This window comes from Ostrinia furnacalis, unplaced genomic scaffold (assembly GCF_004193835.3).
Source record: "Ostrinia furnacalis isolate ACB-3 unplaced genomic scaffold, ASM419383v2 OfSCF7470, whole genome shotgun sequence".
NCBI lineage: Eukaryota > Metazoa > Arthropoda > Insecta > Lepidoptera > Crambidae > Ostrinia > Ostrinia furnacalis.
In genome coordinates, this window is record NW_021137709.1 from 85,678 (window position 1) to 105,415 (window position 19,738).

The following is a 19,738-nucleotide window of genomic DNA, read 5'->3' on the forward strand; positions in this document are numbered from 1 at the left end:
ACATGTCACTTTACTTAAGTATTCCTTAGGTACTTAAGTTCCTTATGTGCCAATATTAGGACAACAGTTCTTTAAAAATGAACCTACAGGTGAAATTAAATAAGTAAGAAGAAATGAATGAAGCTTCATTCATTCATTCATTCATTCAGGTGAGATACAGGCCAAGAGCTTCCTCGTTGTGGATAAAAAANAAAAATATTCAGTAAAACGCTACCGGTAGTGGTCCAAACTAACCGTATCACTAGTGGTAATCATTTGCCCTAAGATCATACAAGGTTTTGCCAAATATGATTTTTTGTTAATGAAAGAATTGATTTAAATCAAAGCATAATGTTTTTTGCATAAATAAGTATATTCAGTCAAAAAATTCCTAAAGTTTATTTATCGGTGTAACATTCAAAACAGTGGCAGTGTTTATTGAAATAGGGCCGCAATTTCATTTAATGTTTTATCTTTAGTTTCTGGCAGATATTTATATGCTAAAAAAATGCATGTGATAGAAAAAATTGCATAAAATAGAAAAGTATTTTCAGTATCAATAGCCCAAAGTAAATACGGTGTAAATTTTACACTTAATGCAAAAAGTGCACTATTATTCACACCTGATAATATCACTCCAAAACTTCTACCTTTTAATGGAAACAATTCGCTACAAATAACGCTAAACAAAAGAATGGGGCCACAACATGTAACTAACGAATATAAAACCAAAATGCTTAAAAAAATTATATTATTTTCAGACAGTATTTTGAATTTAATCAAATACAAATAAAATGACACCGCAAACATCAGTATTGCGGATAATGTGGATGAACATAAGAACATAGTTCTTCGTTTTAAGCGTTTTGCTAAAAAACAGCCCATATACATGCCTAACACACTAAATCCATCCAATATCAACATAAAATAGTGAGCTGTAGTTTTATTTTTTGTAACTTTTCCTAATATTTCAATTGCATACATAGTAAGAACCATTTTTCCCGAAGCTACATGCATAATTTGAATTATGAATCCTATAGAGACAGGTTTGTAAAACGATGGTTGATATACTATTATCGTCCAATATTCTTTAACTGTAGTTAACAGAGATTTGCGTGTTTGTGTTGACTCTTTGGCATCTTTTTGGGAACTTTCAATAATCGCTTTCAACTCCTTCTCGGCATCCTCGTCGGCCCCTTTCAACCATCGGTGTGCTGCTGCGCATTCTTCATATCTGCCCCTTGATGCAAGCCAGAATGGAGTTTCTGGCATGACAAATGTTATTAAAAAATTAATTATTGAACATGATATCCCAACTATGCCAATGTAATTGTAAGGACAGAATGTTCCTATCGTATTGGAACACCAGATACCCCAATTCACAGAAGCTGATTTGAAAGCAAAAAATAAACCCCTATATCTTGGCGTCATGCTCTCAGTCATGACCATTAGGACCATTGACATCAACAAGCCAGCTAGAACTCCACAAAATAATCTGCTTACAAGAATATGCGTAGCATTTTTGCTACAATAAAATATTGTAAAGGAGACGAAACTAACTACAGTCGCGTAGTTAAATACTTTTTTGCGCCCGAAGTGATGTACAACGATGACCGAGATGACCACCGTCGGGATTGCGACAAAGCCGGTTGCAGATGCTGGAAAACAAAATAATACATTTACATAAAACAATCAAAGATTAACACATATTGGTGATTATTCTAACTTATGCATATACACATCGACAATAAAGTACCTATAGAAAGAAGGGTATCGCCCCCCTCTTGAATGAAAACTATTTTTAAATTCAATTTGTCATATTTTTTCGAACTCATAAAAACTCGTTTTTTTTTTTAATTTTAATATTCCAACTACTTATACTTCATCATCATCATTATTATCATCATTTCAGCCATAGGACGTCCACTGCTGAACATAGGCCTCCCCTAATGCTTTCCACATTAATCGATTGGTTGAGCGGCCTGCGTCCAGCGCCTCCCTGCTACCTTTACGTTACTTATACTTAATTGACCTTATTTTAAAAGTATACATAAATTATATTAAATCTGATTTAAAGTTATATTTAAAAAAAAGGAACTGCATGGATTTCTATCACAAAAACGGATAAAAGGAGAGGTTGAATGAACACTTGCCTATCCAAGAGCCCATTTCCCTGCTGACTGCGGCGGTTGAGTTCGCCCTTGCCCTCAGCTGGGCCACGGCCACCGTGGGACTCCCGAAGCTCAGCCCCAGCATGAAGGAGTACACGCATGCCGACAGGCACACTAGCAACTAAAAACATATTAACAGTTTATAAAATCGTGTAATAATGTCAATAAACTGAAACCTATACATGCAATACGGCAAATAAATCAAGTGGGCTAACTTACCTGTCGTCCTAAAACAGGTAATTTATAATTCTGTTCCCCGATAAGTGTGTATTTTGTGTCCATTGTTATACTACGTACTAAAGGAGTCAACTCGATTATTTTTATCCTTTTTTATCGCGTTGGATCACGCGCACTCCAAGTGTCCAACTCAACTTAGTATGAGAACATCAAGTGCTCGCGTAATCTTTTTTGTTAAAAGGAAAACTATTTAATAAAATACTTTTGCACGCTAGGAGACAATTTCCTTATAAATTCGTTATGGTATTGTTACACATATGGGTGACAAATAGACCTCTGTGATAAGATTAATTTATGTGCAAAAATTTTGTCACGGAAAAGAATAATTTAAAATAAAAAGCAACGTTAATGTAGTACTACAAAACAGATTGTACTGTGAATGCCCCTGTATGATTTAATTCTTATTAAGAATAAGAATAAGAAATTTATTCATAATGTTCATTACATGTCAAATTATTAACGTACCTACTGTTGAGAAGTTGTTACCTACTAGTAGGTACCTACTCCAAATTCTGATATAATGTGCACAAAAATGGTATTTAATTGCCAGCACAGATAACTGCCACAAATTGGAAGATCCCTCGGTTTTTATGTAGAGCACAGTAACTAAATAAACTCGTGAATAACTAAAAGTACGGTGATTCGAGATAGCATGCATTGGGGCTAGAGTTATCCGGATTCCGTGCATTCGGAATTCAGGTAAATAATATAATAGAGTTCGTGGTTCCGATTTTCGGCATTAAGAATCGCAGTCAAAACGTATACTTAAACTACTCTTACGATTCATACGCATCTCTGTAGTAAATCAGAAAAGAAACAATATTTTTTTTTGAATCCAAGTTTTTTTTTGCATAAAAAATTAATTCAGTCATAATATTATGTGAAAAGCAGGATGACTTTATCATGAAATTATCTTCTTCTTAGTCGGACACTCTTGTCAGATTGGTCATGGTTGCATTGACGAGGCACACGTTGGGGTGTTCGATGTCATTTTCGAAGTCAGCTCTCCTGCCATTTCTGGCGGTTAGAGGCGTTGCGAATACACTGGATCATCGTGGACTCAGTAGCCTTTATGATAGCGTCTATCCTGCAGTCTCAGAGAACAAGTTTCGGCTCCATATTTCTAAAGATTGGAAACACAAGGCATTTCATCAATCTGACTTTAGTTTTCTTGGTAATTCTCCTGTTCCTCCAATCTTTCCCTGTCGTTCCATTGCATTAATTTACAGGCGCTGGTAAATTACACAATTTATTGACGACTTTAAATAAATATCACTTACGTTAGTAGCACAATGACAAGACGAATCTTTCTATCTCTCTTAGTACTAGTAGACTAGTTGCTAGTAGTAAAAAAAAGCTTTTGATTAATGTTGCCAACACATGATTTAGTTATCGATGTAACATTTAATAGAGTTGTGTTTATTGAAATAGGGCCGCAATTTCATTTAATGTTTTATCTTTAGTTTCTGGTAGATACTTATATTCTAAAATAATGCATGTGGTAGAAAAAATTGCAAAAAATAGAAAAGTATTTTCAGTATTGATAGCCCAAAGTAAATACGGTGTAAATTTCATACTTAGTCCAAAAAGTGCACTATTAATCACACCTGATAATATCACTCCAAAACTTCTACCTTTTAATGGAAACAATTCGCCACAAATAACGCTAAACAAAAGCATGGGGCCACAACATGTAATTAACGAATATAAAACCAATATACTTAAAAATAATATGTTATTTTCAGACATTATTTTGAATTTAACCAAATACAAATAAAATGACACCGCAAACATTAGTATTGCGGATAATGTTGATGAACATAACAACATAGTTCTTCTTTTTAAGCGTTTTGCTAAGACACAGCCCATATACATACCTAACACACTAAATCCATCCAGTATCAACATAAAATAGTGAGCTGTAGTTTTATTTTTTGTAACTTTTCCTATTATTTCAATTGCATACATAGCAAAAACCAATTTTCCTGTAGCTACACACATCATTTCAATTATGAATCCTATAGAGACAGGTTTATAAAATGATGGTTGACATATTATCGTCCAATATTCTTTAACTGTAGTTAACAGAGATTTGCGTGTTTGTATTGGCACTTTTCCATCTTTTTGGAAACTATCAAAAATCGCTTTCAACTCTTTCTCGGTATCCTCGTCGGCCCCCTTCAACCATCGGTGTGCTGCTGCGCATTCTTCATATCTGCCTCTTGATGCAAGCCAGAATGGAGTTTCTGGTATGACAAATGTTATGAAAAAGTTAATTACTGAACATGACATCCCAACTATTCCAATGTAATTGTAAGGACAGAATGTTCCTATCGTATTGGAACACCAGACACCCCAATAAATTGAAGCTGATTTCAAAGCAAAAAATAAACCCCTATATCTTGGCTTCATGCTCTCAGTCATGACCATTAGGAACGTTGACAACAACAAGCCACTTTGAACTCCGCAGAATAACCTGCTTACAAGAAGATCCGTAGCATTTTTACTACAATAGAGTATTGTAAAGCACACGAAACTAACTACAGTCGCGTAGTTATAAACTTTTTTGCGCCCGAAGTGATGTACAACGATGACCGAGACGACTACTGTAGGGATTGCGACAAAGCCGGATGCAGATGCTGGAAAACAAAACAAAACAATCAAAGATAAACATAGTATTGAGTAGGTAGGTAATACTGTTCTAACTTATACATAGATACACATCAACAAAAAAGTATAGAAAGGTGGGTAGCGCCCCTGCTTGAATGAAAACTATTTTTGAATTCAATTTTTCGTATTTTTTCGAGTTCATGAAATCTCGTTTTTTTTTATTTTATTGTTCCAAATATGCTAAAGTACCTTATTTTAAAGATGTAATAATTTTTAATCTGATAAGTTATGTTTTTAAAAGGAACTGCATGGATTTGTATCACAAAAACGAATAAAAGGAGAGGTTGAATGTACACTTGCCTATCCAAGAGCCCATTTCCCTGCTGACTGCGTCGGTTGAGTTCGCCCTTGCCCTCAGCTGGGCCACGGCCACCGTGGGACTCCCGAAGCTCAGTCCCAGCATGAAGGAATACACGCATGCTGACAGACACACTAGCAACTAAAAACGTATTGACAGTTATAAAATCGTATAATAATGTCACGTCAAAAGCAGTTTGCGAAAACACTTTTTTTTACTATCAATGGTCCAAAAATCTACCAGAAATCTACAAAATATTTTGCGTTTTTGATGTTTTAGTATAATTTAATATTTATTTTAAAAAAAAACGTGAAACTTAACTGTAAATTACAATCTCAGAAATTAACGTAATAATAATAAAAAAACAGTATCTAAGGTCATTTTTAAAACAATAGATTGCCTTAACTTTCATAAATCTCTTCAAAATTTTCACGATACCTGTAGGTACTTAGATTCTGAACAGTAAGTTGTCAATTAAAAATAACATGTTTCATTTAGCTTCTGTTTTTGGTAAAGAAACTGAAACCTATTCATACGATACGGCAAATAAATCAAATAAGTCTAGCTCACCTGTCGTCCTAAAACAGGTAATCTATAATTCTGTTTCCCAATAAGTGTGTATTTTGCGTCCATCGTTATACTACGTACTAGAGGAGACGCCTGAACTCGATTGTTTTTATCGCGTTGAATCGTCGATGAGAACGTCAAATGCAAGCGCTTTTTTTTCTTCTAATTGATTAAATTCTTAATTAAGATAACTATATAACAAAAAACTTTTGTACACTATGACACAATCTCCTTTTAAATTCGTTATGGTATCGTCGTAACATAAGGGTGAGAAATGGATAAAATTAGGTTTATAAATTTGCAGTTCTTGCTATTTTCCGGTGACATTGTAAGTATACGAGAGATTTAATTTATTATTTTCAAATATCTATTATATCTACCCGTGCAAAGCCGGGGCGGGCCGCTAGTATGCATACACTGTGACATGTTTTTTTTTTTGTTTTTTTCCCGCGACAGAACGATTTAACACTAGAAGTGCCGAAGATTACGACCCCCCTAAAAGCGCCGCTGGGTCAATTTTGTCCCAGCATGTATTTTGTAACATTTTTTAGTTTCAGGCATGAATATTATGGTTAAAACTATTTGTAGTATCCTTAAAAAAAGGTTTATCTATGTAGTTAAAACAATATGTACTTATTTCTTTAAAAATATAAATGTATTCAATTTTAATTTAGAATTATTAAAATTTAGATATTTTTGGTTTCATTTAAAAATAGTCACATATTACGTGGTGGTATACTGTATTAAAATCATGAAATTACTACTTTAACTAGTCATTATTATTTTTAAAGAAAAAATAAATATCTTAAAAATAATAGTGCACATTTTGCACAAAGTTTTTTTGTATGGTTTTTTGTCTATCTGGTGTACTATGTGTTTAGGAATTTCTATAAGTATGGTTATTTTTCTGTTATCTGTACACAAACAATGAAGTTTTTGACCAATTACAATAAAAAGTATGTACGTTTAATCTTCAAAATTTTATAAGTCACACATTTTAAAAATGTATCAAATCATACAATGTATGAACTGGCTTATGTCTAGAGGCCATCTTCCTACTAATATTATAAATATAAAAGTTAATAAATATTGATGAATTGAAGGATGGATGGACTGATGAATGGATAGGATGGATGAATAGGTGGATATATGCCTGGAACTTGAACTAAGTGAGTATGGATTCATGGTTAGATCTATGGATGTTTTTTCACTCTTTTACGCAAAAAATACTAAGCCGATCTTAATAAAACTTTGCATTTTTATTGTTAATACTTCAGAATAACATAATATAGGCTACAATTTAGAATAATATTCAGTTATTTGGTCAAAAAGCAACGACAAGTGTCAAGAAATTAGGTCTTTCTATGATAAATTTAATTTCTCACGGGTGAAGTCACAGGCAAAAACTAGTACAATATATTTAAATTTCTGCATTGCCACGAGCCACCAAAACTCTCCTCACCTCTCCACTTTCGTATCTCCTCGAAAAAAAGGACTCTTCATCGAATTATTGTGGCAAATACCAGGGTGGGACAAAATTGACCCAGTGGCGCTTCTAGGTAAAACCGATTTTAAAAATTTTTCTATCTATGTTATATTATCAAAAACATTAAAAAATGATGAAATTCAATAAATCAGAAAAAGTCAAAAAGTTTCATGGACTTTCGTTGAAAAATAAAAAAGTTAGAGCTGATCAAACTCGCGAGTGGGACAAAAATGGGACGGCGGCCTTTCTAGTGTTAAGTACTTTTAGTAGTAAGAGACATTGTAAAACATTTAGATTTAAAAAATACAATAATAAAAAGTGAAAAGAGTCTACGTCGCCATCTCCAACAAGTAATGTGCATGCGTTGCAATAATTAGTGGTGTGTTTCAGATTGTTGATAAAATAAAATACTCAAGATTAAAAAACAAAATTTTAGGACATTCTTTTTTTACTGATTTGTGTTAAGTGTCAGTAAGTTATTTCTGTAAATATGGCAAGAATGCAAAGTAACATCGTGTATTTATAAATGAAAACTGTATAACAATGTATATTTGACTAGCAATCTACCCCTGCTTCGCACAGGTACATGTATTATACCTACCTAAAAACTTTCTTCTTCAATCACTCTATCTACTAAAAAAACGCATTAAAATCCATTGCGTAGTTTTAAAGATTTAAGCATATATTAGCGAAGCGACTTTATTTTATACTATTGTATATGTATATGTAGTGATTCCTTTCTCGTCGGGCACTTTGGGGCGACAAAAAAAATGGCGACATTATCAATATTAGATTGTTATGAGAAAAAAATTGACGGTTTGTAAGTACCTACTAATTAAACAAGTCCACGTAAATAAAGACATACCTACGAGTACTTAAGTTAATTTCATGCCTGTTGAGTACATTTTTTTAATTTATTTATTTAAGGCGAGTTACAGCCATGTAAAATACTGGTAACTATTTTTTACTTCTCAAATACTAATATTTTACTCCCTGTCTGATAGACTGACCCCAGAGATATTACAGACTGATACACCTGGTCATCAAATTGGTAAATATAAGGAGATCAAGGTAAACAAATTGAGTAATAGACAATTAATTTAATATAATCAGTATTAAATTTCGGCCGGATCTAGGTTGCAGGTGTGTTACCTATGAGTACATAGTTTATTTGTATTGTAGTAATCCAAACAATATATGTATAACAAAGTTATATAAGCGCCCTAGAAAGAGCACTATGTACTGAAGAAACTATTTGATTTGATTTGATACCCAAAGACCCTTTTATTGTACCCCAAATAAATGCATTCTCCTATATTTTGTCTCTGTGTACCAACTGATTGATTTCAGTATTCATCCTTGTTGTAACTGGCTGCTCTCCGATTTCTTTCCTATGTCCTTAGTTTTAAAACTATTTGCAATCTCATGCAATGTCTTGTTTTTAGTTTCTGGTAAAAATTTAAGCATTAAAATTATCAATACTGTGCTAACAATCGCATAACACAAAAAACACCCATGATTACCGAAATGTTTAAAAAGTATTGGTGAAATTTTGAGAACAGTTCCTAATCCCGTTTTCGCGAACATAGAAACAATACACACACTCACTCCTCTACATTTAAGAGGTAATGTCTCTCCAAATATTGATAAAGCCATAACTGCCCCACAACTTATAGTCAATGAAAATATTATTAACAAACCTAATGAAACATAAGTATTCTCAAAGATAAAAGAAGAGTTTACTAAAAATAAATACAAACAAATAATATACAAAGAAGACGTTCCTGAAGTCAAAGACCATAGCAATAAAACTTTTTGCTTAATATATTTAGACATAACACTACCTACCATCATACCACATATTGTAATAGCATCTATTATTAACATACCATAATATGCCGTAGATTCATTTTTTGTTATCTTGTGTAGTATTTCTATTGCATAAACAGCACAAACCATTTTTCCACTCATAAAACAAGAGCCTACTACTAATAAAGATATTAAAAGAGCTTTATATACCTCTTCTTGCAATAAAGATACGTAACAATTCTTTAGCAGAGAAGATATACTTTTGTATTTCCTAGTAGATTTGTTTGTGTTATTATTCAAAATATCATTTAGTTCAGTGTCTGATTTCTTATTAAAACCTTTTAACCAGCGATGGGACGATACACATTCTGTAATTTTTTCTTGACTGACTAACCAATACGGGGATTCGGGCATTATCAGTATAGCAACAAAATTGTAAACTGAACATGCGATTCCCAAAACTGCGATGTTACTCCAATGAAAAAACATCCCTATTGCATTTGCTACCCACACCCCTAAATACATCATCACACTTTTTGTCGTACAAAATATTCCTCTATACTCGGGTGAAGTGTACTCAGTCATTATAATAACGGTGAGACTGGTTTGTGAGGCAGCGTTAACTCCTTGCAGAACTTGACTGATTAATATCTGAGTGGCATCGGTACTGCAGTAGAGCACAATAAATGCAGTGAAAGTGTTAAGAACGACGAAAACGCAGCTCTTCCTTCTGCCAAAATAGTACATGATGATTGGTAAAGCCACACTCCATGGCACTCCCATATATCCGGCAATGGATGCTGAAATAAGTAAATTATGAGCTCTAAGTAACTGATATTTTTTATATTATGTATTTAAAAAACCTAAAGCTAATCAATTCAAGGACAATAGTAATTAGAACGAGTCAAAATACGAGTTGATAGATATAACAAACACGCATCGTGAAACAAAATTCAGTTTCAAGGCAAAAAATATTTCATCGTGATATTAATTTCTTAAGCCGTGTGGTGACGGCAGAGTAGAATACATTTGTCACCAACCCCTACTCTTCCCGCGGGTGTCGTAAGAGGCGACTTAGGGACTACACATCAAACAGAGAATGGGCAGCAGCGCTCTCTGAAAAACATCAATCTTCTAAACTGCGATCTCCAACCCGCCTGCCTAGCGTGGAGATTATGGCAAAACCCTCCACTATAGTGGAGGAGGCTCATAGTCCAGCAGTGGACTGTAAAGGGCTGTTGATGATGATGATGATGATTAATTTCTTAAATTCCTTTGAAGAGAGTTATGAACATAAAGACAAGTTAATAAATGATTTTACCGATCCATGATGCCATGTCCTCGCTGACGGCTTCTGTAGAGTTCGCTTCCTTCCTCAGCTGCGGCAAGAAGACTGTGGGGGCGCCCAGAGACAGCCCGAACATGAAGTAGAACACTAACGCTATGCTATTCACAAGGAACTGAAAAGACAAAAGCAATGAAATACATAAAAAGAAGAGAGAAAATAATTCACAAAAATAAAATATTTTTACAATAATGTTGAATTCTTCTCTCAGCTTCGGAATTTGATTATCAAGCATGGCTTTAACTTCTTAGCCGAATTAATTTGGTACATACAGAAAAAATACAAAACCAACAAAACTAAACTCACAAGCATAATAATATCATGAAAAAGCTTATGGAATAAAAATGTTTAAAATTTTACCTGTCTTAAGAAATGTGTCCATGAAACTCCATCATTTGTGCTAAGACCCTTATACTCAGCTTCCATTGAAAATGTGTTTAGGCAAACTGCGTCGAATAGAAGTACAATTCTTTGTTAGTCCAAGCACTCTAAATACATTAATAGACTTTATCTTATTGGCACCTACTTGTCTAAAACATACGAATTACTAATTTGAAACTACCTATATTTAAATTTTATCAAGAATATTGTCTTTATCCTTCAAATTGACGCATTTTTAGTATACTCGTAGTTCTTTTCGTTTCTCCATGAATCCACAAAAGGTTTTTTTTAAGTGTCTTATATTAACTGTAAAATTATCAACTTTATCTCAATACTTTTTTGTTCCTTTTGCAACACATTTTAAACTCCAGTACCACAACGTTTTCGACCAGTAGAAAATTAAAACTAAATTCACAATTCAATTTACATTTATTTAAGGCTTTCATTTTGATGCATGAAATTCAATCTTACATGGTTAACATTCTTTGAATTTACCATATAAAAGGTGTCCTGGGTTCAATCGCACCTACCGAAGTAAACAATCTGCCGAGTACGTAATGACTTAATTTTCATTCTCTCCTTCAATATTACTGCATGGCGGATCGCGGAGCGCGATATTTTGTTGCAAGATACTAGAGAGGTCATAAAGGTGACAGAATCACATGCCATGTGCATGCTAAATGCTGCTAATGCTGTGAATTAAACATAACATTGTAAAACTTAATCTGTTTCTTGTTTACGAACCAACTGACTGTTCTCAGATTTCTTGCCTATGTCCTTAGATTTAAAACTATTTGCAATCTCGTGCAATGTCTTGTTTTTAGTTTCTGGTAAATATTTAAGCATTAAAATTATTAATATTGTACTACCAATAGCATTACACAAAAAAACTCCATGATTACCTATTTTTTTGAAGAGATACGGCGAGATTTTAAGAACAGTTCCTAATCCCAATTTCGCAAACACAGAAACAATACAAATACTCACTCCTCTAGATTTAAGTGGTAATGTCTCCCCAAATATTGAGAGACCCATAACAACTGCACAACTTATTGTTAGCGAAAATGTTATTAATAAACCCAAAGATACATAAATATTTTCAGAGATTAAAGAAGAGTTCACTAGAAACAAATACAAACAAATAATATACAACGAACATGTGCCCGCAGCGAAAGATGACAGATATAGAACTTTTTGCTTAATAAATTTAGACATAACACTACCTACCATCATACCACATATTGTAATAGCATCTATTATTAACATGCCATAGTATGCCGATGACTCATTGTTCGTAATCTTGTGTAATATTTCTATTGCGTAAACAGCACAAACTATTTTTCCACACATATAATACGAGCCTATCACCAATAAAGTTATTAAAAGAGCTTTGTAAACCTCTTCTTGCAATAATGATATGTAACATTTTTTTAATCGAATTGGTATACTTTTGTATTTGTCATGATTACTTGCATTGAAATCATCCAAAATCTCATTAAGTTCAGTATCTGATTTCTCATTAAAACCTTTAAGCCAGCGATGTGATGATACACATTCTGTAAGTCTTTCTTTACTCACTAACCAATAGGGAGATTCGGGCATAATCATTATAGCCACAAAATTGTAAACTGAACATGAGATTCCTAAAATTGCAATGTTACGCCAGTGAAAGAACATTCCTATTGCATTTGCTATCCACACCCCTAAAAACATCATCACACTTTTTGATGCACAAAATATTCCTCTATACTCGGGTGAAGTGTACTCAGTCATTATAATGACGGTGAGACTGGTCTGTGAGGCAGCGTTAACTCCTTGCAGAACTTGACTGATTAATATCTGAGTGGCATCGGTACTGCAGTAGAGCACAATAAATGCAGTGAAAGTGTTAAGAACGACGAAAACGCAGCTCTTCCTTCTGCCAAAATAGTACATGATGATTGGTAAAGCCACACTCCATGGCACTCCCATGTATCCGCCAATGGACGCTGAAATAAGTAAATTATGAGCTCTAAGTAACTGATATTTTTCATATTATGTATTTAAAAAACCTAAAGCTAATCAATTCAAGGACAATAGTATAATAGAGCGAGTCAAAATACGAGTTGATAGTACCTAATTGGAAACTTCTTGATCTCTCACGGATAGATATAACAAACACACATCGTGAAACAAAATTCAGTTTCAAGGCACGAAATATTTCATCATGATATTAATTTATTAAAATCCTTTAGAGAGAGTTATGAACATAAAGTTAATAAATTATTTTACCGATCCATGACGCCATGTCCTCGCTGACGGCTTCTGTAGAGTTCGCTTCCTTCCTCAGCTGCGGCAAGAGGACTGTCGGGGCGCCCAGAGACAGCCCGAACATGAAGTAGAACATTAACGCTATGCTGTTCACAAGGAACTGAAAAGATATTATGACCAAAATAAATATAAATAAGAACTAATATACTAACATGGCAGGCAAACATTTATCTGAGCGAAAAATAACTGTATTAATTTCTGAAAGTACCTACCTGTCTAAAACAATGTTTCCATGAGACTTCATTACTTCTGCTAATATCCTTATATTCAGCGTCCATCAGAAATTCTTGTTCACAATAGACAGACTACAACAAATTCTAAATATTTCCTTTTTATGTTAATACATTCAATGCAGAACAGTCATAGTACCTACTTGGTTAAATGTTCTTCTTAAAACTATAAACATACAAATTACTTATTTGAATTCTATTTAAGTTTTATCAAGAATCTTATTAAACCGTCTAACTGACAATGACACTCAACACAACATTACCTTCGGAGCTCAGTGAATTTTTACATAATATTATGCTTGTTCAGTTTCGTTTAATTATGTTAACAAGTTTAGTTATATCGTTAGTCCTATCGATCGTTCATTTAGTAGACTCAATACGTTTTTAAATGACACTCATGTTACACAAGAGCACTAGATACAACGTTTTCGGCTCGTACTAATGACAACCAAACACATATCATTTACATTTATTTCAAGAATTTCTTACTGATGCGTGAAATTTATACTTACGTGTTTAAATAATGTAATGCTTGTTATCTTTAGACAAAAGAAAATATTTATGGATATGGTTCAAGTTTGAATTATTCCTTCTAATGTGTTCGTCCTAAAATCCCATAACTCAACTGCTTTCTTTAGTCAAATCAACTAAGAAATTCTCAAGATGAATGACCCTTTAATAATAGATAAATTATTATGTAAATTACGTTTTCCAATGTACTAATGATACAACTTAACTCTGTATTATAATTAAATACACACACAGGTTTAAGTCAGATTCAACACAAGAAATGTAATATCAAACTACGGAGAAAAGGGTAAGTAGGTACAAGATTTCTAAATAACAGGAAGTAATTGCACTACTAAATACTGCCATAAATAGTCACTGGCCATTTTCAATGCATCAAACCGCCTAATTTCTAATTACAGCCCACAGAAAAAATTACAATCATTGACTATAAGAGGGTCATCCCTCCAGCCGTTTCTAGAACGTGGAGTTCGTTCCTCTCTCTCAGCTGATTGCACAGGATCTAATTATGTCATTAGAGGACAACTTTTTGTCATCATTAAAAAATTTAGTCCGTTTGAGTGGATTGTACCTTGATTAGCCAAAACATAACCAAAACCAAAAGTTCTTACGCAAAAGATGGTCTTTCTTTACCCAACAATTGTATTACATCTTTTTAACAACCAAAAAACACAGAAAAGACAATAAATTATTATTATCCTATCGATGCCTAGTACAGGCACTACTTCCGGTATACTTAAGCTCTACAAATTCATTTCACGAGGTTAGTTGACCCACATTATTTCACAAACTGATTTTAAATAAAACTTCAAAAACCTTTTTAAACTGAAATGTAATGTTATAATAATAATTTTAATTTATTTACTAAACTAATAAGTGTTCGTGCAACCTTTATAGATTGGCGGTTATTATACATTAAATAAAAAAATGCTTTCTTTGAAAGCTTCGATCAATTTGTAAGATTTAATTAACGTTTTCCGTAGTTTATCGCTTTTATATTCAATGAACCTTATCCACTCTGTTTTTGTTCAATTAATTCAGTTCGAGACATTCGCCCCTAGCAATATCCTTTTTTCGATGTAGCGATTAAATTTTGAATTTTAAAACATGTAGGATATTGGAGAAATTTATTAAGACATATTAGTAACTTGTATTATTTTTTTAATTTTGACTTTTATCGTAAAATATAACACATGAAGTAATCGTTTATGTTGTCGGTAATATTGACAGATGTAAGTTTAGAAATCTTAATTTTACCTTACCACGTACTGACAAGCGTAGCGCATGACGTCCACCCACAAGGTGGACAAAATGACCTCATAAAGGTTGCAGGAAGGCGCTGGATGCAGGCCGACCAGCCTATCTGGAAATCATTGAGGGACACCTATATTCAACAGTGGACGTCCTGTAGCTAAACGATAATTTTACCTTAGATTATTCTTTCAGTAACTAAAAACTCAACCAGACAGTTTATTTTCTGTAATGTTCCATGAATAATGAAGACCAGGTCGCTTTCATTAGCCCGGAAGTATTCTAAATAATAAGTATCAAGGACTCAGTTTGTCTTGTGATTCAATTTAAGATATTTTGCCGCCTACGTTGTTGATTATTTAGAATCTGATATTTTCCAATCGCTTTAAAGTATAACGTACCACCATGTTCATTAAGGTGCGTTGACTTATTGGCTTCAGATGGCATCGTCCTTCGTTAGCGCCCGTGTTTGTCCGCTTTGTCCGGGGGCTGCCTCATTTGCAATGTGGGACTCGCCGTTTACCCATTTTTGGGAGCAATTGACTCTAACAAATCACCCCAAATACTTAATTATATTGTTTCTTCAATAAGACGTAGGTACAAATAACGTACCACGTTGCCTTAGATATTGAACTACTTAGGTATAGTACCTAAACATTATAGGCGAATAATACTCGTAAGTCGTAATACAAAATGTGTAATTCTACACTCTCGGCACCTTTTATGTGACATCGTTGGCCAAAAATACTTTCATTTACAGTTTAAGACACCGGGTGATAAATATCGCACTAAAATATCAGGTCAACGACCGACAGGGAAGTTATTTTGTCACACACAACACTTTGATCGGTAGGTGTCGTAAAAATATTTGTGAAATATTTTCGGCTGGGGTTCAATTACATTCGCTAACATTGTCCATTACAGCAGCAAAGATGTTTTAACATCGTTTTTACGGCGGAAAATACGCACCGGTCGTAACGATAAAATAAGAATGTGAACATTTTTCATAGAAAGTACCACAATCTAAAAGCACCATTTAATTGTTTTTTTTTTTTTAAGTTTATCCGATGCTGTTGTAAAATAATGTCATTTTAGTTGCAGTTAAAATTCCACAACAATACTTGATACCTACATTTTACCTATTCAATACGATAATTATTTAATTTTGTGCAATGAGCGTTAATGTCAGTAAAATAAATATCTTCAATTGCATTGATTTTTAAAATAAGTACTTACATTATAGTACTCTGATCTAAATAATAGTAAAAATATCTAGTTTTCTTACATCATGTAAAAACAAAGAGAAAATCAACTTCGTATTTGTTTGTTTATTGTGGACAAATACACTTAAAATAAATCATAATCCATATTCAACGCCTTCGGTAGTTTTTTATCAGCTTAGCCATTTTTCTTCGGGAGTCCATCGACATGAGGCCATAAATCATGGCTTCCTAGTCCACTTGTGTATCCAATACGACTGCTGGAGCCAAAAATAGTTTCTTACAAATAGGCTTTCGTGCCCATAATGAGATCATTCGTAATAGAAAGGCATTACTCGACGAGTATCCTTCTTGTTACCGACACTTGTGCAGACACCTTAATCTTAAGCGACGAAGAAGTCTGGCCAATTGGCCATATCTATTAGTATTTTGCTGGACTGTGAACGTTATGTACGTCAAAATTGTACATAATAACTATGTTTAGGAAGGACGAGAAGATGTATCAGACTATTTATTTTTAATGCATTACGATTGGAAGGAAACCTCAAGACAGTTTTTAAACTCTACTTACATATTCTAGAATACGAGGCACAATATCGTTTTAACCTTAAGCCATCGATGCGTCTCAAAGCTCACAAATAGATAGAACCCAATCACTCCAAATTTTAATGAGCCCGGTCATCGGCCGCCCTCCCGAACCCGAAGCACCAGTCACTTGGAAGGCCCAGTTCCAACTTCCATAAAGTTGGAACTGGTTGGAAAGTATCCATCCATATACTTCTGGGGCGTACTGATCCGGAGTTGGGAACTAATTGCTCTCTTGACAGTCAGAGTTTAGATCTAAAAGTGTTGTTAAGTCGTATAGACTTTCTTTTACTTGACTTATACGGGCTAAGATGTTATCTACGGTGCAAGCTTGCCAAGAAGAGTATTTATTCGTCGCTTTAGAGTCGCATTCAGTTTAGATAACAATTATATATCAATGAATTTCTTAGCGATATTTTCCCATTTAACGATACTTACATTCTTCAACTCTCTTTTCTATTCGTTTTAATTTCGTTGGTAGATTCGAATATTTTGTGACGAATCCCTCACTAAAAATGTGAATGCAAATAGTATTCAATAAATTCCTGCAAATTCCACAGTTGGACATTCCTCAATATAAGCCTGAGTCGGCATACCAACGGCAACACCCCGCCAAGTATCCCCCGGATATGGTGTTTGATTACAACGCTACTTGAGTGGGCTTCGAGAGGCAAACGATTAGCGGATCACAATAGAATAGAATCAATCGAATTGATCGATCCATTAGTCATCGTAAAAGTGCTAATGAGTAAGATGGTTAATAATGGTTATTGCATTTCCCATTATGTATTTAGTATTCACTTAAACTAATTAAGTCTAATAGCAAAGTGAGATTGCACATTTAATTTTTGAAAATAAAATTTAATTTCTACAATTTTAAGAATGCGTCCATTTGAAGATAACACTTGAAATATCTATCGCTTTTTCCTTTGAATTGCACAGATCATAATTATTGTTGACAAACGGCAGCGAATCTAGGGCTTATGTTCAAATTGTATTTCCAATCAGAGATGCTCATTCTGTGTTGGTTGACTGGAAAAGTTCATTGATCAGTGAAATGTATGCTTCTTTTTCTTATAGAGAAACTGTATTGTGTATTTTGTAATTATTCTTCTTTGAAATTTTCATCGATAATAAATTTTCTCGCCCCCACTCAAAAATTTAAAAAAAGGTGTAAATGAGGAGAATCATCATCAATCAATCAAAATAAGTTAAGTTTATAAGTTTGTAGATAATTCAAAAATATCAAATTTTATTACTATAACAAACTAAGAAGATCATAAATTTATATTTGAAGACCATTATGTTCTTATTTATAGGTATTCGATATCCTCATGTGATTCCATTTGTCTCACCCTAATAGAGCCATAAAAGTATTGCTTCCCTTTGTCGTAATATCTAAATATCCTTATGTTACAAAGGGTCACCGACCCCATTATTGCCCGACATGTTTGGATAGATCGGGGCAGGTAATATCTAACAACTTCGAACATGTTCTGTTTTCTGCCCTTGCAAATAAAGGGACAGGGCAACGCAAACATGTGTTTTTACAGTCTACACAGGTTACGGGAAAAATCGCACTTATTGTAACTATAAAAGGTACCTACCACATGTTTAGTGTTGAGGTCGCCTGTACTATCATTATGTCAGTTTGTAAATTTTTATTACTCCTACGTGTCCTCCACTAATAAGGATGGTTTTACTGAGATTATTTTTCGTGTTATTTTAGAAAAAAAAACCACTGAAACGTATGATGATAAATGTAGTTGCTATTATGTCTCAAACCAAAACTAGGCGAACGAATTCGCAAGATAAAGCTAGTGTTTTATAATTGAATCCATATTAATGCGGTTCGATTACCAGTTTCAAAGGATTTGAGACTCATAAATTGAACTACAAATTTGTAAAGCAATTGAAAATCTATGAAAGACTCTAAATGCGAATCCGAAACCTACGATACAAGATTTGCGACACCCTTACAGGGTCATAAGTTGAGACTAAGTTTAAGATCACCACCTATGTACACTTATGAAGCAATAAATAAATGATTATGATTATGATTATATTCTTGAATATTATAGTTTACAAAATATCGATGTGCTTATTATTTTCAAAGATAGAGATTAATTTATACTATTTGTGAATGTTGCAGAAGAGTGAATAGTTTATACACAAATGTAAGTGGAAGGAACCTTTCGCACTGGAAACTTAAGGGTCCTATTACAACTATTGCGCTGACTGGCTAATATCTTCCATCTGCGTCGTGGTGACGATAAAATGAGCCAACAAAAGACGAAAACAGATATGAAAAGACCCGTAATTGGCACCGATGTCATTATAAGTTTTTAAACGACGACGCGTAAACAAAAAGGTCGTCAGCCTGTTTTATGCCTCCGATACTCTCTTTGTCACGTACCCGATGTTCTTCCCAAATGCTTGCAAATAGTTAATTATACTTGGAAATACCTTATCTGAACTCTAGCAAAAAAGTTCATCGTGAGTTCATTTTTGTTTTCGTGAAAAATTTCCTGCAAAATAAGTATTTTAAAATAAGAGTAATATAAAGACTGTTTTTGTATAGTTACATAGCTAATCTTTTCAGAAAAAATATAAAAGCCATAAACTAAGAGTAAAAACTCAGGAAAATTAAATCTAGTTAACTCCTATTTAG

At 33.6% G+C, this 19,738-nt stretch overlaps 3 protein-coding genes across 3 annotated transcripts; all 3 read right to left on the reverse strand.

Moving 5' to 3' along the window:
- Positions 1-414: 414 nt before the first annotated feature.
- Positions 415-2,643, reverse strand: LOC114364804 (facilitated trehalose transporter Tret1-2 homolog). The gene is made up of 3 exons (XM_028321108.1): positions 2,370-2,643; positions 2,133-2,271; positions 415-1,637 (listed from the first exon to the last, which is right to left on the reverse strand). The coding sequence occupies exons 1-3, from the start codon at positions 2,430-2,432 to the stop codon at positions 415-417; spliced, it is 1,425 nt and encodes a 474-aa protein (XP_028176909.1). The 5' UTR covers positions 2,433-2,643.
- Positions 2,644-3,308: 665 nt separating this feature from the next.
- On the reverse strand, positions 3,309-5,998 carry LOC114364815 (facilitated trehalose transporter Tret1-like). Its single transcript, XM_028321126.1, has 3 exons — positions 5,926-5,998; positions 5,358-5,496; positions 3,309-5,026 (listed from the first exon to the last, which is right to left on the reverse strand). The coding sequence occupies exons 1-3, from the start codon at positions 5,986-5,988 to the stop codon at positions 3,807-3,809; spliced, it is 1,422 nt and encodes a 473-aa protein (XP_028176927.1). The 5' UTR covers positions 5,989-5,998; the 3' UTR covers positions 3,309-3,806.
- Positions 5,999-8,761: 2,763 nt separating this feature from the next.
- On the reverse strand, positions 8,762-13,531 carry LOC114364805 (facilitated trehalose transporter Tret1-like). Its single transcript, XM_028321109.1, has 4 exons — positions 13,466-13,531; positions 13,215-13,353; positions 9,556-10,017; positions 8,762-8,856 (listed from the first exon to the last, which is right to left on the reverse strand). The coding sequence occupies exons 1-4, from the start codon at positions 13,529-13,531 to the stop codon at positions 8,762-8,764; spliced, it is 762 nt and encodes a 253-aa protein (XP_028176910.1).
- Between the last annotated feature and the right edge of the window lie 6,207 nt (positions 13,532-19,738).

Coding starts and splice junctions, on each gene's coding strand:
- LOC114364804 (XM_028321108.1), bottom strand. CDS start 2,432: ATGGACACAAAATACACACTTATCGGGGAACAGAATTATAAATTACCT. Junction 2,272..2,369: donor TACCTGTTTTAGGACGACAG/GTAAGTTAGCCC, acceptor ATATGTTTTTAG/TTGCTAGTGTGCCTGTCGGC. Junction 1,638..2,132: donor GGAAATGGGCTCTTGGATAG/GCAAGTGTTCAT, acceptor TTTGTTTTCCAG/CATCTGCAACCGGCTTTGTC.
- LOC114364815 (XM_028321126.1), bottom strand. CDS start 5,988: ATGGACGCAAAATACACACTTATTGGGAAACAGAATTATAGATTACCT. Junction 5,497..5,925: donor TACCTGTTTTAGGACGACAG/GTGAGCTAGACT, acceptor ATACGTTTTTAG/TTGCTAGTGTGTCTGTCAGC. Junction 5,027..5,357: donor GGAAATGGGCTCTTGGATAG/GCAAGTGTACAT, acceptor TTTGTTTTCCAG/CATCTGCATCCGGCTTTGTC.
- LOC114364805 (XM_028321109.1), bottom strand. CDS start 13,531: ATGGACGCTGAATATAAGGATATTAGCAGAAGTAATGAAGTCTCATGG. Junction 10,018..13,214: donor GGACATGGCGTCATGGATCG/GTAAAATAATTT, acceptor TACTTATTTCAG/CATCCATTGCCGGATATATG. Junction 8,857..9,555: donor GTCCCATCGCTGGTTAAAAG/GTTTTAATAAGA, acceptor AATTTTTACCAG/AAACTAAAAACAAGACATTG.